This window comes from Nycticebus coucang, chromosome 14 (assembly GCF_027406575.1).
Source record: "Nycticebus coucang isolate mNycCou1 chromosome 14, mNycCou1.pri, whole genome shotgun sequence".
Taxonomy (NCBI): Eukaryota; Metazoa; Chordata; class Mammalia; order Primates; family Lorisidae; genus Nycticebus; species Nycticebus coucang.
In genome coordinates, this window is record NC_069793.1 from 54,571,961 (window position 1) to 54,588,755 (window position 16,795).

The 16,795-nt window shown below is 36.7% G+C and overlaps 1 protein-coding gene across 5 annotated transcripts in view; it reads left to right on the top strand.

The window, feature by feature from the left end:
* The window catches only part of SBF2 (SET binding factor 2), a 471,093-nt gene that overhangs the window by 231,819 nt on the left and 222,479 nt on the right, over positions 1 to 16,795 (top strand). For all 5 annotated transcript variants that reach the window (XM_053560079.1, XM_053560081.1, XM_053560083.1 and 2 more), the window contains 3 exons: positions 9,247 to 9,369; positions 10,556 to 10,666; positions 11,874 to 11,979. In XM_053560079.1, coding sequence (XP_053416054.1) covers positions 9,247 to 9,369; positions 10,556 to 10,666; positions 11,874 to 11,979 — 340 coding nt within the window. The remainder of the gene's footprint in view (positions 1 to 9,246; positions 9,370 to 10,555; positions 10,667 to 11,873; positions 11,980 to 16,795) is intronic.

Sequence of the window (16,795 nt, forward strand, 5' to 3'; positions counted from 1 at the left end):
TACCCATTCTAAGATGCACCGTAGGTGTGGCCCCACCCATTACCCTCCCTCCACCCTAACCTTCCCCCTCCCTTCCCCTCCCTTGGCCCTTTCCCCATATTCTTGTGCTATAGTTGGGTTATAGCCTTCATATGGAAGCTATAAATTAGTTTCATAGTAGGGCTGAGTACATTGGATACTTTTTCTTCCATTCTTGAGATACTTCGCTAAGAAGAATATGTTCCAGCTCCATCCATGTAAACATGAAAGAGGTAAAGTCTCTGTTTTTCTTTAAGGCTGCATAATATTCCATGGTATACATGTACCACAATTTGCTAGTCCATTCGTGGGTCAAGGGGCACTTAGGCTTCTTCCATGACTTAGCGATTATGAATTGGGCTGCAATAAACATTCTGGTACAGATGTCTTTGTTATATTGTGATTTTTGGTCTTCTGGGTATATACCTAGTAAAGGAATTATAGGATCAAATGGCAGGTCTATTTTTAGGTCTCTAAGTATTCTCCAAACATCCTTCCAAAAGGAATGGATTAGTGTGCATTCCCACCAGCAGTGTAGAAGTGTGCCCTTTTCTCCACATCCATGCCAACATCTCTGGTTTGGGGATTTTGTTATGTGGGCTACTCTTACTGGGGTTAGGTGATATCTGAAAGTAGTTTTGATTTGCATTTCTCTGATGATTAAGGATGATGAGCTTTTTTTCATGTGTCTGTAGATCATGCGTCTGTCTTCTTTAGAGAAGTTTCTCTTCAACTCCCTTGCCCACCCTGAGACAGATCACTTGTTCTTTTCTTGCTAATACGTTTAAGTTCTCAGTGGATTCTGATTATTAAACCTTTATCGGAGGTATAACCTGCAAATATTTTCTCCCAATCTGAGGTCTGTCTGCTTGCTTTACTTACTATGTTCTTGGCTGTGCAGAAGCTTTTACTTTGATCAGGTCCCAGTAATGTATTTTTGATACTGCTTCAATTGCCTGGGGAGTCCTCCTCATAAAATACTTGGCCAGACCGATTTCTTCAAGAGTTTTCCCTGCACTTTCCTCAAGTATTTTTATAGTTTTATGTCTTAAGTTTAAATCTTTTATCCAGTGAGAGTCTATCTTAGTTAATGGTGAAAGGTGTGGGTCCAGTTTCAGTCTTTTACAGATCGCCAGCCATTTCACCCAGCACCATTTGTTAAATAGGGAATCTTTTCCCTACTGAATGTTTTTAATTGGCTTGTCAAAGATCAAATAACGGTAAGTAGCTGGATTCAACTCTTGGTTCTCTATTCTGTTCCAGACATCTACTTCTCTGTTTTTGTGCCAGTACCATGCTGTTTTGATCACTATTGATTTATAGTACAGTTCAGGTCTGGTAGCATGATTCCTCCCTGCTTTGTTTTTATTTCTGAGTAATGTTTTGGCTATTTGATGTTTTTTCTGATTCCATATAAAACAAAGTATTATTTTTTCGAGATCTTTAAAATATGACAATGGAGCTTTGATAGGAGTTGCATTAAAATTATATATTGCTTTGGGTAGTATGGACATTTTAACAATGTTGATTCTTCCGAGCCATGAGCATGGTATGTTTTTCCATTTGTTAACCTCTTCAGCTATTTCTTTTCTTAAAGTTTCATAGTTCTCTTTATAGAGATCTTTCACGTCCTTCGTTAGATAAACTCCCAAATATTTCATCTTCTTTGGCACTACTGTGAAAGGAATAGAGTCCTTGACTGTTTTTTCGGCTTGGTTATTGTTGGTATATATAAAGGCTACAGATTTATGGGTGTTGATTTTGTAACCTGAGACGCTGCTGTATTCCTTGATCACTTCTAAAAGTTTTGTAGTAGAATCCCTAGTGTTTTCCAGATATACGATCATATCATCTGCGAAGAGTGAAAGTTTAATCTCTTCTGACCCTACGTGGATACCCTTGACGCCTTTTCTTCCCTAATTGCAATGGCTAAAACTTCCATTACAATGTTAAAGAGCAGTGGAGACAATGGGCAACCTTGCCTGGTTCCTGATCTAAGTGGAAATGATTTCAATTTAACTCCATTCAATACGATATTAGCTGTGGGTTTTCTGTAGATGGCCTCTATCAGTTTAAGAAATGTCCCTTCTATACCAATTTTCTTAAGTGTTGTGATCATGAACGGATGCTGGATATTATCAAAAGCTTTTTCTGCATCAATTGAAAGAATCATATGGTCCTAATTACATTTATAGATTTACGTATATTGAACCAGCCTTGAGACTCTGGGATAAATCCCACTTGGTCATGGTGTATAATTTTTTTGATGTGTTGTTGGATTCTGTTTGTTAGGATCTTATTGAGTATTTTAGCATCAATATTCATTAGTGATATTGGTCTATAATTTTCTTTTCTTGTTGGGTCTTTCCCTGGTTTGGGGATCAAGGTGATGTTTGCTTCGTAGAATGTGTTGGGTAATATTCCTTCTTTTTCTATATTTTGGAAGAGGTTTAGTAGTATAGGTACTAGTTCTTCTTCAAAGGTTTGGTAGAATTCTAAGGTAAAGCCATCTGGTCCTGGGCTTTTCTTTTTAGGGAGATTTTGTACAGTTGATGCTATTTCAGAACTTGATATGGGCCTGTTCAACATTTCCACTTCATTCTGGCTAAGTCTTGGTAGGTGGCGTACTTCCAGGTATTGGTCGATTTCTTTCAGATTTTCATATTTCTGAGAGTAGAGTTTCTTGTAGTATTAAGAATTGAATTTCTGAGGGGTCTGTTGTTATTTCATCTTTACCATTTCTGATTGATGAAATTAGAGATTTTACTCTTTTTTCCTGGTTAGGTTGGCCAAAGGTTTATCTACTTTATTGATGTTTTCAAAAACCCAACTTTTGGATTTATTGATTTGTTGTATAATTCTTTTGTTTTCGATTTCATTTAGTTCTGCTCTGATTTTGGTTATTTCTTTTCTTCTGCGGGGTTTGGGGTTGGAGTGTTCTTCCTTCTCCAGTTGCTTGAGATGTCCCATTAAGTTATTAACTTCCTCTCTTTCCGTTTTCTTGAGGAAGGCTTGCAGTGCTATAAATTTCCCTCTTAGGACTGCCTTTGCAGTATCCCAGAGGTTCTGGTAATTTGTGTCTTCATTGTTGTTTTGTTCCAAAAATTTGGTGATTTCCTTCTTTTTTTTTTTTTATTAAATCATAACTGTATACATTGATATGATCATGGGGCATCATACACTCACTTGGTGGTTTCCTTCTTAATCTCATCTATAAACCATGTATCCTTCAGCATAAGGTTATTCAGCTTCCATGTTTTTGTATGGTTATGCAGATTCCTGTTGTTATTGAGTTCATCTTTTATTCCATGATGGTCTGAGAATATGCAAGGAATAATTTCTATTTTTTTAAAAATAGCTGATGTTAGATTTGTGGCCTAGGATGTGGTCGGTTTTGGAGTATGTTCCGTGGGTTGATGAGAAGAATGTGTGTTCAGTTTTGTTGGGATAAAATGTTTTGTAGATGTCTGTTAAGTCCCAGAGTTGAATGATTAAGTTTAAATCTAAATTTTGTTTGCTTAGCTTCTTTTTGGAGGATCTATCCAGCACTGCTAAAGGGGTGTTAAAATCTCCAACTACTATGGAACTGGAGGAAATCAAGTTGCTCGTGTCTGTTAGAGTTTCTATTATAAATTGAGGTGCGTTCTGGTTGGGTGCATAAATATTAATAATTGAGATCTCATCATGTTGAGTATTACCTTTAACAAATATGAAGTGTCCATCCTTATCTTTCCTTATTTTGGTTGGTTTAAAGCCTATTGCATCTGTGGATAGGATTGCAATGCCTGCTTTTTTCTGCTTTCCATTTCCCTGGAGTAAAGATGACCATCCCTTCACCTTGAGTCTATATTTGTCTTTTAATGTAAGGTGAGATTCTTGTATGCAGCAGATATCTGGCTTGAGTTTTTGTATTCAGTCAGCCAACCTGTGCCTCCTTAGAGGACAATTTAAACCATTCACATTAATTGAGAATATTGATAAGCCTTTCAAGAGTCTGGTGGCCATTTTTAATCCTTTTGCAACTGTGGAAGTTGGAATTTGATCAAAATTTTCTGGATGGGCTTACTTTTGTGGTGGAGGATTATGCTGGTCTTTATGGAAGGTAGGTCTGAGAATATCCTGGAGCACTGATTTAGTTGTGGCAAATTTCTTCAATATGTGAATGTCATTCAAGTATTTAATTTCTCCATCATAAATGAAACTCAGTTTAGCTGGGTACAGGATCCAGGGTTGAAAGTTATTTTGTTTTTAGAGATTAAAAGTCAATGACCATCCTCTTCTAGCTTGAAAGGTTTCAGCAGAGAGATCTGCAGTTATTCTAATATTCTTCCCCTTGTAGGTAATGGTTTTCATTTGTCTGGCTGCTTTCAGAATTTTCTCCTTCATATTAACTTTAGTGAAATGATTATGATGTGTCTGGGGGGTGTCTTATTCAGGTTGAGTTCTGATGGAGTTCTGAAACTGTCTGCTATCTGAATTTCAGAGTCTCTTGGCATGTCCGGAATGTTCTCTTTCATAATTTCATGGAGAAGAGACTCTGTGTCTTGTGAAGCCACTTCCTCACTTTCGGGGATCCCTATGAGATGAATATTGCTTTTCTTCGAATTATCCCAGAGCTCTCTGAGAGAGTGATCTGTTTTTGCCCTCCATTTTTCTTCCTCTTTGAGGGTTTGGGAGCGTTCAAAAGCTTTGTTTTCAGTGTCTTCAATGTCTTTCAATGTCTGAAATCCTGTCTTCTGCTTCCTCCATTCTGTTACTGAGGGATTCTACTGTGTTTCTCAGATCTTTGAGGGCTGCAACTTCTTGTCTCAATGTGTCAAAATCTTTGGTCATTTGGTCTTTGAATTTGTTGAATTCTTTAGACATTTTTTGGGTTACTGCTTGGAATTCTAATTCGATCTTATTTGCTATCCAGATTCTGAATTCAATTTCTGACATCTCAACTATTTGTTTGTGCATGGGATCTTGTGGTGTATCTATCCCATTTTTCTTTGGGGGAATTGATCTACTCTGATTATTCATATTGTCAGAGTTTTTCCCTTGATTTCGTCTCATGATTGTTTTTCACCGTTGCCTCTGGCCGTCCTCAGAGTTGGGGTGGTCTCTCTCCGAGATTAGACCCCGGAGGGATCACTCTATTGTTGCTGGATCTTTGTAGTGAGTGACCCTGTGTAGCTCTTCTGGGGCTGCCCCAGCCAGGGAGTTCTGGTTGTGGGAGCAGCTCTGGAGTGTGACACACACGGATCCAACAACAGGGCAGGGGGTGGTGGACACGATTCTGGGAGTGCCTGGCGCCCAGTGACTTTGGCACAGAGGGCCCAAGGCTCCAGCAGTCTCTGGCCAGGAAACGGGGGTCCGGGCATTGGTAGGGAGGGCTCCAGAGGGCACGCAGCTACCATAGTCCCTGGCCAGATGAGTTGGCCGGTGTGGAGGCAGGGAGGGTACAGGAGGGAGGACTCGGGTTTGCGTGGCTCCACCCCCGCCCGGAGTTCCTGGTCAGGGAGCGGGGTAGCGGGTCCTGGCACAGCTCTACCAGGTCAGGCAGGCGCAGCTCTTATGGAGGTTTTGAAGGGTGCTGATCGCAGTCCAGGGCAGCTCTTCCAGAGGTCCGAGCGGATGCCAATCGTGGGTCCCTGCGCAGCTCCTATCTAACAGTTTTTGGATTTATTTTGTTTTTTTATCATAGCAGTACATTTTTCTTTGAAAATATGAATTGTTGCAGCAGAGTTATTAGAACTAAGAATAATAACATTTTAGTACTTGCAGCACATTTACAAAGTAGAAGTCAACAACTGTAATAACAAGCAATATTAATAAGAATGAAAAATGAAATTACTGTTTTACATTATATTGGACCTTTTTATTTCTTGTTAATAACTACTATTCCTATTAGTAAGTGTTTAATTAAAAAACAGCTTTTAAGAAATGACAGTGCTTTCTAATTTATGTTTTTGTCAAAGTAAGTTATGGTCATTTATGAGAAATGATTACTTACTGTAGCTGTCTTCTAAGGCGATACTCCAGGAGGAATGGGGTTTAGGGAGATGTGTAGCTGTATTTTGGGTATTTGTGGTATGTCTGCCCGTCATCTAAGTGGAGATGTCTAAGGGTACTATAGGGTATTTATCACAATCTCATAAAATTGTGGATAGCTTTATCTCTTCCAAGAATGTTAGTCATTCTTTTGTCATTTTGAATTTGTTAGTAATCCATGAAGAATATGATTCATTAAGTGTGGAAATCTTTGGTAAATTTATATTCATCATAGTTTTATTTTTAAGTATTCCAGAAACCAACCAACCTAATTTTAGTTTATTCTTTGTAACAAATGAAAGTTTTTCAAGAGCATATGGATCTTATCAAACGTATAAAAAGTAAATCGTTCCCTTTGGATATGTGCATTCCATTAACATCTAATACTTGATTATAATGCACTATACTAGAAACTAAATGGTCTCTAAAGGAAATAGAAAATACAGTTTTGGGTCTCCATGAGTAGGGGGAGAAAGCCTTCCCTTGGTAAAATACCCAGAAAACTATTCAAGAAAATTCATTCCTGAATATATACAGTGAATAAATATTAAGTATCAACTATGTGCCCAGCCCTTATTTTCGGATCTGAGAAATCACCACTGAACAAAATGAAAATCCTGGCCTTTATGCAGCATATACTAGTGGGGGACATAGACTAAAAATCAGAATAAGTAAAATGGATAATATGTTGGATAATGACAAGTGCCATTCAGAAAAATTAAGCAGACAAAGGTTACAGGGAGTATTAGGGTATTGCAGGTTTAAGTAAGGTTGTCTGCAGACGATTGTTGAACGAAGACCTGAGGAGATGAAGGACTGAGCCATTAGGCCATCTGCGGAAAGAACAGTTAGGCAAAGGAACACAAAGTACATATGTAGACCTAGATGGGAACATGCCTAGTGTGTTGAAAGAGCAGTAAGGAAGAAAAGTGGACCTAAAGAATAAACTAGGGGAAAGAAGCTATTGTAATAATCCAGACGAGATGCTGGTAGATCACAGTATTATGGTAGCAGTGGAGATGATGAGAATTTGGGAGGTGGTGAGAAATCAGGATGTGTTGACAGGGGCATATGAGCTATTAAAGAGAGAGAAATCAGGCTCAGTGCCTATGGTTCAGCGGTTAGGGCTCCAGCCAACATACACGAGCTGGCGGGTTCAAATCCAGCCTGGGCCTGCCAAACAACAATGACAACTACAACCAAAAAAATAAAAATAACCAGGTGTTATGGTGGGAGTCCGTACTTGGGAAGCTGAGGCAAGAGAATCACTTAAGCCCAAGAGTGTGAGGTTGCTGTGAGCTGTGATGCCACAGCACTCTACTGAGGGTGACAAGGTGAGACTCTGTCTCCAAAAAAAAAAGGGGGGGGGGAATCAGGATTTTTGTTTTGCCACATGGAAGAATAGGGTTGCCGTTAATGAGATAGGGGATACTGCAGGAGGGATGGAGGTTAGGGAAAAGTGGAGCTATATTTTGTGTATGTTTGGGTATATCTGCTAGTCATCTAAGTGGAGTAGTCAAGCAGGCAAGTGGATATTGTATTTTGCAGCATTTTATGGAAAGGTTTGGCAGAAGAAATAAATATAAGCAAGTATGATAGTTGGTGAACTGTGCTGGAAAGTAAGAGAAAGAAAAAAGTGAAGAAACGGCTTCAGGGAGGAAGAGACATTAAAGCTAGACCTTTGATTACTATAAAGGAAAGAAAGGGGGATTCTAGTTAAGGAAAATTTGCTAGAATCTTAAAATATCATCTAAAAATAAATCTGATTGCTTTATTAGCTTGCCCCCTTTTAAAAACTTTTCCGTTGTGTCATATAGTAGTATTTCGTACATATGGAGCAGTAGGTACACAAAACACATTTGTTAATTCTTAAATGAGAATAGTATTTTCCCAGTTTATTAACCAGCATTTAGTCACTGAAACTTAGATGTTTTTTAAGACTTTCTATTTTTATCATGAGACAGGGTCTCACTATGTTACACAGGCTGAAATACTACACTCCAATCATAGCTCCTTACAACCTCAAAATCCTGGGCTCAAGCAGTCCTTCCACTTCAGCCTTTCAAGTAGCTGGGACTACAGACACATGCCACCACACCTAGCTAATTTTCTAACTTTTTTTTTTTCTGTAGAATTGGAGTCTCACTATGTCGCTCGGGCAGTTTCAAGCTCCTGGCCTCTCACAGTCCTCTTACCTCCTCCCAAAGTGTTGGGATTACAAGAGTGAGCCATTGTGCCTGGACAAAAATTTCTTTTTTCTATTGTAGTAAAATATACTTAAGATTTGCTGTTTTAACCATTTTCATATGCACATTTCAGTGGCATTAAATACATTATGAAACTTAATTTTGCATGTAAAAATGTTTTCTCAACAATGTTAGCATTTTTGCTAATTATGAAAGCAGTTTAAAACTGATTGTGTTTTAATTTCCCAAAGAATTGACCATTCTATAAGCCTACAATTCTCCTTTGAAAGATTAAGACAAGCAGAAAAACAAAAATGAGAATTAGTGCCTTATTTCTGAAACAGACTTCTTTTCCTTCTCTTAAACTAACGTTCCATTTAAGTGAGTATCATTTTTAATTGTTTCGGTAACTATTTAAAATAATTTGAAGTTGTCCTATTTATCTTTGACTACTGGTATTTCAGTCAGAAAGTAAATGCTCAATAAAGTTGTTAGCACATATCTGGAGCTGAATGAGCTTTTCAGAAATGGTGGCTCATGCCTGTAATCCCAGCACTTGGGAAGCTGAGGCAGGGGGATTGCCTGAGCTTCCAAGTTTGATACCAACCTGAGCCAGCTAGAGACCTTGTCTCTAAAAATGGCTGGGTGGGTGCTAAATTGTGGTGGGTGCCTGTAGTCCCAGCTACTTGGGAGGCTGAGGCAAGAGAATTGCTTTAAGCCCAGGAGTTTGAGGCCACAGCACTCTACCGAGGGTGATAAAGTGAGACTCTGTCTCAAAAAAAAAAAAAAAGAAATGAAATAAATATTCTCTGCTTCATAATTTTTTTGCCTACTTGCCTCTTAGAGTGCTGTCAACATATCATTTGCAGTTTGATTTTTATAAATTATATTTTGTAATTAATTTTATAATTTTTTGTAAATTACATTGAGGGTGTATGATGTTTTTTTTTTGTGAATTGTGAACCTAGGAAATACATCCTGTCTGTTGATTACAGTGTCTCTTTTCTAGGGAACAAAGAAGGAAGAGATTGAAGGTGAAGAGGAAGTGTCTGGTTTAATTCAGCCTGCAGAAGTGTTTGCTCCCAAAAGCCTGGTGTTGGTATCCAGATTAGATTATCCAGAAGTTTTTAGGGTAAAGAATTCATAGTTACCATTAATTTATTGTATAAAGCTCTTTTGAGTGAACCATGATACAAATTTTTTGCATTCACAATATCATTAGATTGATTTAGGAATTCACCAATAAAATAAAATGAACATAAACATAATAAATATATTCACGGGCAGTGCCTGTAGCTCAGTAAGTAGGGCGCTGACCCCATATACCGAGGGTGGCAGGTTCAAACCCGGCCCGGCCAAACTGCAACAAAAAATAGTCGGGCGTTTTGGTGGGTGCCAGTAGTCCCAGCTACTGAGGAGGCTGATGCAAGAGAATCACCTAAGCCCAGGAGCTGGAGGTTGCTGTGAGCTGTGATGCCACGGCACTCTGCCAAGGGTGATAAAGTGAGACTCTGTCTCTAAAAAAAAAGAAATATATTCATGTTGGATGAAATGAATACCCAAATAAGTTAATGTAACTTCTTAAACTTTTAAGGATGTAGTGTTTAAATAGTTCCCATATTTATCAAATCCAAAATTTGTAAATATTAAAGAAATAATTTGATTACTTACCAGTAAATGTAAAATGCATTAATGATGTAACAGCTTTGCCCATGTTTATTCATTCACCTTATGTGGAATCAGATTCAAGTAAAGAGGGTGAATGTTTGAGATTTCAAATAATTCTGAACATACTCCTGCCAACGTAGCTTTAAAACACTGTTCACTTCCAGTCTTTTCTTCCTTTAGATACTCAGAATTTTTAAATGTAAGAAAAAAATTAATTTATTTATAAATATTTGTACTAATTTGTAATTTCTATAAAGAGAAAGTGAGTTTATATTTTTTAATTAACTTGTTATCAAGATTTCAATGACAATGTTTAAGTCTAACAAATACTAAATAATTAAAGTCATAAACTTCAATAAACTGAAAGACACATAGAGATTATATTTGATTTTCTTTTTTTTTTTTATTGTTGGGGATTCATTGAGGGTATAATAAGCCAGGTTACACTGATTGCAATTGTTAGGTAAAGTCCCTCTTGCAATCATGTCTTGCCCCCAAACTTAATATTTGGTGCTTAAGATTTATTCTATGATCACTATAGAATATACTTTACTAAGCTCAGAGAGAAATTTTCCTAGGAGCACAGGCCACAACAATTTATTTTCAGTGCTTTTTCCATGAAATAACTACAGGTGTCTTTGTCTTTGCAGGCTTGCCTCGGTTTGATCTACACTGTGTATGTGGACAGTCTCAATGTCTCCTTGGAAAGTCTTATTGCAAACCTCTGTGCCTGCCTTGTCCCAGCGGCTGGAGGGTCTCAGGTAAATAGAATGGAAAGGGAGATAGAGAAGGATGGTCCCACTTCCCCTCTTCTCTAGTTAAGGTAATTTATGAAGAAAAAGAAAGAAAGAATTCTTCAAATATTTTTGTTTTCAGGAGGATCCTCGTTTATTTAAGCATTGTCCCTGTGGCCTGCCTTTTAGACATTCAGGATTCCATTCTCTTCCTAGTGTCACAGGGTTAATTTTAACACAGGGCTCATCTTTCACGTAGCATAATTAGAAGTCATATTTTGTGTAACTTGAAACTCAGTTTATATTTTCTTAGAAATACACTTCATTAAGTTGAACTTTTAAATGAGCTCTTTTACCTATCTTACTTTTCTATGTAATTGTACCTCATTTTCGTTAACTGAAGTCAAAAAATGTTTGAGTGATTAAAAATTAGGAGATAACATTAAGAAAACTCTTCAGTTCTCTGTAATATTATATCTAGTTATGAATAGATTCATTTATTTTGTATGTCTTGAGATTTTCATATTTGTCTCTAACATAGAAAAATAAGAAGCTCAGCAGCTATGATTTATTTGTGTTTCTAGGTCAGCCATCCTTTAAAAAGAATAAACCGTCTGCCTTAAACCCTAAAAATGATTAATTGATATTTATATTGCTTATTCTTACACAATATTGGGGAAGAGGATAGCCCTTTAGAAATCGCATTGTCTTCATTTGAAGATGGAGATAAAGATGCTACTGATGGTGAAATTGGCATCCCTTTTTCTTGCCTTGGCCTTTTTAACTGTCTTCTGTCTTTCATATATTCTTTCGTCTTATCCTCTTTTTTAAACTCTATTCTTTCCTCATTTATTCTTCTATCTCAGCTCCAAGGGAAGAATATTAAATGTGAGTTTGGTCATAGTTGGGCCTAAACTTTAAAGTAGCAGAATTGTTTTATGGGCCTTCACTAAAGTTGTTGACCTCACATCTTATTATCTTTTAACCAGTCATGATTATCAGTGATTTTTGTGTCTCATCTCTACTGGATTGTCAACTTATGACTACTGAATTTTCTTGTGTCATTTTCAGTTGCACAAAAAGTTAACTTGAATGCTTTGGACTATCCATTGTTGCCCTTTGCATCTGTTAATTGGATCTTAGTCCATTTGCTCTAAAATTGAACTTCAGGAGGATTTTTATTTAAGAAAATGTCTGAAATCATGTGTGTGCATGTGTTTCTCCCATTCTGCAGAAGTTGTTTTCCTTGGGAGCAGGAGATAGACAGCTGATCCAGACTCCTTTACATGACACTCTTCCCGTCACAGGCACCAGTGTGGCTCTTCTGTTCCAGCAGCTGGGTATGTGTTTCTCCCATGTTCAACGTCCTCTTGTCATAGCCTATAAAACAGATTTATTTTACGTTTCTATCACCTAATCACATTTATTTGAATCAAGATAAAACAAATCATTAAATATTTGATATGTAAAATGTGTAATTTTATGTGTCCTAGTTTTACCAAGTGTTCATTCTTTTTAAAAATGTTTAACCCAGACTCCTTTTATTTTTGGGTCAGTTAGAGTTTTCTGATCACAGGTAATAAAGAAAATAGAGGAACACATTGTACTGCACAAAGAAAATTGAATTATCAAAATCCAGACTATTAGAAACTCCTTCAGTCAAATGTCCCAGGTCCTTTAACAAATAAATTATAAGGCAAAGAAAGGAATAAAGGAGGCACCTAGATTAAATGAGATTTGAAAGATATACAGTTTTTTAATAGTGTGAGACTGAACTATAGTGGTTAGTGATATACTGTTGGTTGATAAAACTGCCAATAGAAAAAGTCAGGAAAGCAAGTAATACAAAAGTCAGGATCAGACAGGTGCAGTGGTTCACACCCATCATCCCAGCATTTCTTTGGGAGTCTGCAGTAGGAGGATCCTGTAGAGCCAGGACTTTGAGATCAGCCCAGGCAATATAGAGAGACTCTGTTTCTGGGGGGGAAAAAAAAAACAGCCAGACCTAGTGGTGTGCACCTGTAGTCCTTGAGAGGCTGAGGTGGGAGGATTACCTGAGCCCAGGTGGCATCTCTTACAGTGAGTCATGATAGTACCACTGCACTAGCCCAAGTGACAGAGCAGGATTCTGTCTCACATGAAAGAATGGTGAATGAATGAATGAATGTCAGAAAGGTTCCTTAGGACAGTAGAGGGGATTATGATTGGGGGCACATGAAGGGGACTTTCAGAGTTGCCGGCAAAAGTTGTCTTTCTTGATATGGGTGGTGTTTGTTAGACAATTTATTCAGCTGTGAATTTTATTTCTGTGGTTTTTTAATATGTCTTATTTTTATAATAAAACACTTTCTTAAAGTCATAAAATTATTTTAAGTCCTTTATATACATACCTAACTTCTATTTAAAAAAAAAAAAAAAGAACCTTAATACAACAGCTTAAGCAAAGTAAAGATTTTGTCCTTTTCACATAACAAAAAGCCTAGGGGAAGGCAGTCCAGGGCTGAACACGTGTTGGTTCAGTGTGTCTTCAGTGATGGCATGGAAATTGTTATGTAGCCTATAACATATAGGAGTTTCTGTATAAGGAGTTTTCCCTTACTAGACTGTGAGCTTCAGAAACTACCATGTCTTGTATTCTTCGTGTCCTCTATTTCTGGCATAGGTATTTCTTTTACTTAGGTACAAAAGGCATCAGTGTTTATTGAATAAATGAATGAATGCTCTAGCCATGAAGAAATGGCGTTCATGATTTGAAGATCAAATCATCACTTTACTCTCTTTGTAAATGACTCTTTGTCATTTTACTCTCTAGTTCAGCTTTACTATCTATTGCTTGTAGATTCTAAATTTACTTTTTCAGGAAAAGAATAGAGAAGATAAAGGAGGGAAGCAGAATGAATGGATACAGTGCTGTGTGCGGAGTTGTAGTTTCCAAAGCATGTGGTAGTCACCATTCTATCTACAGACATTCTCTTACCATCAGTCATTCTGGTTGGACGTTGTCAAAGACCAATATTAGACCATTATCAAAGTTCACTACCTGGGTTGGGGGTAGGATGGTGGTGGTGGGTTTTACAAAGCATAGACAGGAAGCAGATAAGACTGTAAAATTCTGGTGTGGCCTTGACTAGTTTTCCTGCAGAAGATCTAAATGTAAGGATAGCATTTCCTCTCTTCTTCTCTCTACAAATTGTTAGGGTAATGATTTTGTTTTTCACAGTCTAAAAGGTGTCTTGGTAATTGCCTGAAATATGTGAACTTCTGCCATTCCATGCTTCATTCTACATAATTTCTCTTATTTACCATCTTTTTTGTTTGTCTTTTTTTTTTTTTTTTGCTGGGTTGGTAAATTATTTTTATTTACCTAAAGATTTGTGTTTTTAAGTATGGTAAATGATGGTTTTTTTAATGTTAATAAGGTATTGGTTTTTTATAGCCCCTCTGATATTTGGATCTAATCTATACCTGTTTCAATTGGATATCCTTTACCCCATATAATCTTGTAAAATTCTGATGTCTTTTGTAAAATTCTCTTGATGTCTTTTGTCATATTTGTTCACCTACGTTTTGGATTCTAATTGCAAGCATACTTGTTTTAGAACACTTACTCCCCAGATTTCGCACTAAACTCTTTAATGGACATTATTAAAGTTAGTTATATGATCCTGGGCCTTCTGCTATCATCACCCAGTTCCCATAGCTAAACCCTATTAATCTTGTACTGTCTGTGTTTATACCTTTTCACATGCATACTTTCCTTTTGCTTGTCTTGAGCCACTTTTTGTTTAGATATCAATGGGTCAACATTTCTCCATTAATATTCTCTGGCATTAAATGTGGATTTTTAAAGTTGTTATATAGGTAAGAAATGATTTTTCAGTTTATCTTAAAAACATTAATTTTGTACATAATCTTTAAATGTCAACTGTAGTGATACATCACTATTCAGAAAGTTCTGTTTTTAAATGTTTTAATGGAAAACTTTTGCTATTCTCACCTTTGTTTTCCCCTGGAAAAACTTTTGTCTATAATACTGTGTAATTATAGTGCTTTGAACTTTTGTAGGAGCATTAAAAGTAATTCACATCCCAAAAAACAGAAAGATGAAAATATTCAAGAGGCAAGAATGAAGGGTTAGGATGTGCAACTTTAGAAAGAAAATGTTGATTTTTAAATTTATGAACCACAATTTGTGTGTCAATTGTAGAATGATTTTTGTCCTTTAACCTTAAATGAGCAAAATCTAGTGCCTTGAGTCATGTTTCTGTGTTCATTCCGTTTTTTTTAGCTCTATTACTTGTGTTAGTCTTATTCTGACTTATAATGGGAAAAAAGTTTTTTTTCTCAATATGTAGTTTTGAAGAAAACCTGCTTATTTTTCTTTTATTAATCTGTCTTCTGTTATAGGGATCTGTCCCAACTATAAACATATAAGAGTTAAAAAAATATTAAAGAAAATATATTTTTCTCACCTATAATTTTGAAAAGATAGTTCGCAAATTTGAATACATAAGAATTTAGACTATTACTATGAATGGCATAGTACCCCAGGTAAAAAAGGAGGAAACAGGAAATTTGGAGTTTTAGTATACCTGTATCTGTGATGAATTATTTCTTGATGGTTTGAATGTTATCTGTGTTCTTTGAGGATTTGAAACACATTAAATCTCTGTGCTAGTCCTTTCTGGAGCACTTTAGTAAAGAAAATGCTTACCATGTAAGCTCTACTTCAGAAGTGTAAGGCTCTCTAAAGACTGTTCCAATTTAATTACTTATAATAAATAACACAGGAATCTCTAGTAATGTCCCCATTTTGCCCACTTACTTACATGATAGCAGAAGTATTGTTTTTCATCAGCTATTTACAAAACTGTTATCATGTGCCATGTCCTGAGCTAGTCTCTGGGATGTAAAGATGAATAAATTACAGCCCTATCTCAGATGTACTGTTAGCCTAGTGGAGACACACTTATGTTTTTTAAATTTAAATAGAGATACCAAGAGCAAACTCTTCCTAGCTATAAATGTAGAAGAAGGGCATTCCAGAAGGAGAAGCACGTGCAGAGTACAAGAAGTCACGAAAGGCCTTCAAGGAATAGTCAGATGTGCGGTGAAACCTGAGAACAGGATTGTAAGGAACAGTCAGAATGTTGTTGGGAAATTGGCTGCTTTCTATTTCAAAATTAAAGATTTAATATTTATGCTAGTTCTGTAAAGGAGCCATTGTAAAAATATCAGAGACTGACATCATTGGCCAATTACGTCCTTGTTGACTAACATGCTACGCTTGCTGGAATCACATGTAAACAGAATATGTAGTTACTACATGTTTTGAGGACAGTTCAAAAAGATCCTGGTTCACAACTGTCCTCCTCCTTGTCCTTTTATGACACTTACATGCCATTATTAAATCGCTTTCTGTTTGTACTGAGTTATCCTTTATTGAGAGCGAATGCTCTGAGGCAAGAGCCAGTAAGTTGTAACATTCTCTTGTCTGAAATTTCAGTTTGCTCTTTCAGCATCTTAAAGGTTAATACTTTTATAAAATACGGCCATTTAAGCATTTATGTATCCAGTTCTCAAATGGTAGCAGGATAAAGAACGCTCTTTTCAGTCTTCTGCAGCACTTTGCACATATCTCAGTTCTGTTGTGGTTTCTCCACTATTTACCAATCTGCCGTCTTCACCGAATTGTAAGCTCCCTAGAGCCTGCCTCAGATTTCTTTATGTCCATTCCTAGGAGTTAATAGTTTTTGATATATCTCAGTAATTCCATTATGATTTAATAGTAGAGGAAGGGAGGAAAGGGGAAAAAGAAAGAAAGAATTTTTAATTAAAAAATGGTTTCGGCCAGGACAATTCCCTTCTGTTTTTGGCATAATTCTCCTATTACTATCGACTATCTTGCCCAAACATTGTTTACTCCCAAGGCTTCTTTTGCTTCCTGATTCTTAAATTTAAAATTGAAAGTAGATAACGACCTGGTCAATGACACGGACTAGAAATCTGGGCCATTTGGGGTTGGAATAATCTGATATGATTACCCTTCTAGACCCAGAAAACCAATTAGAATGTTAAAGAAGGAAGGATATGCTGTGCCTTTTTACACAGTTTTGATCGAGTTGGTCTTTTAAGGATTGCTGTTTACTCTTTTCA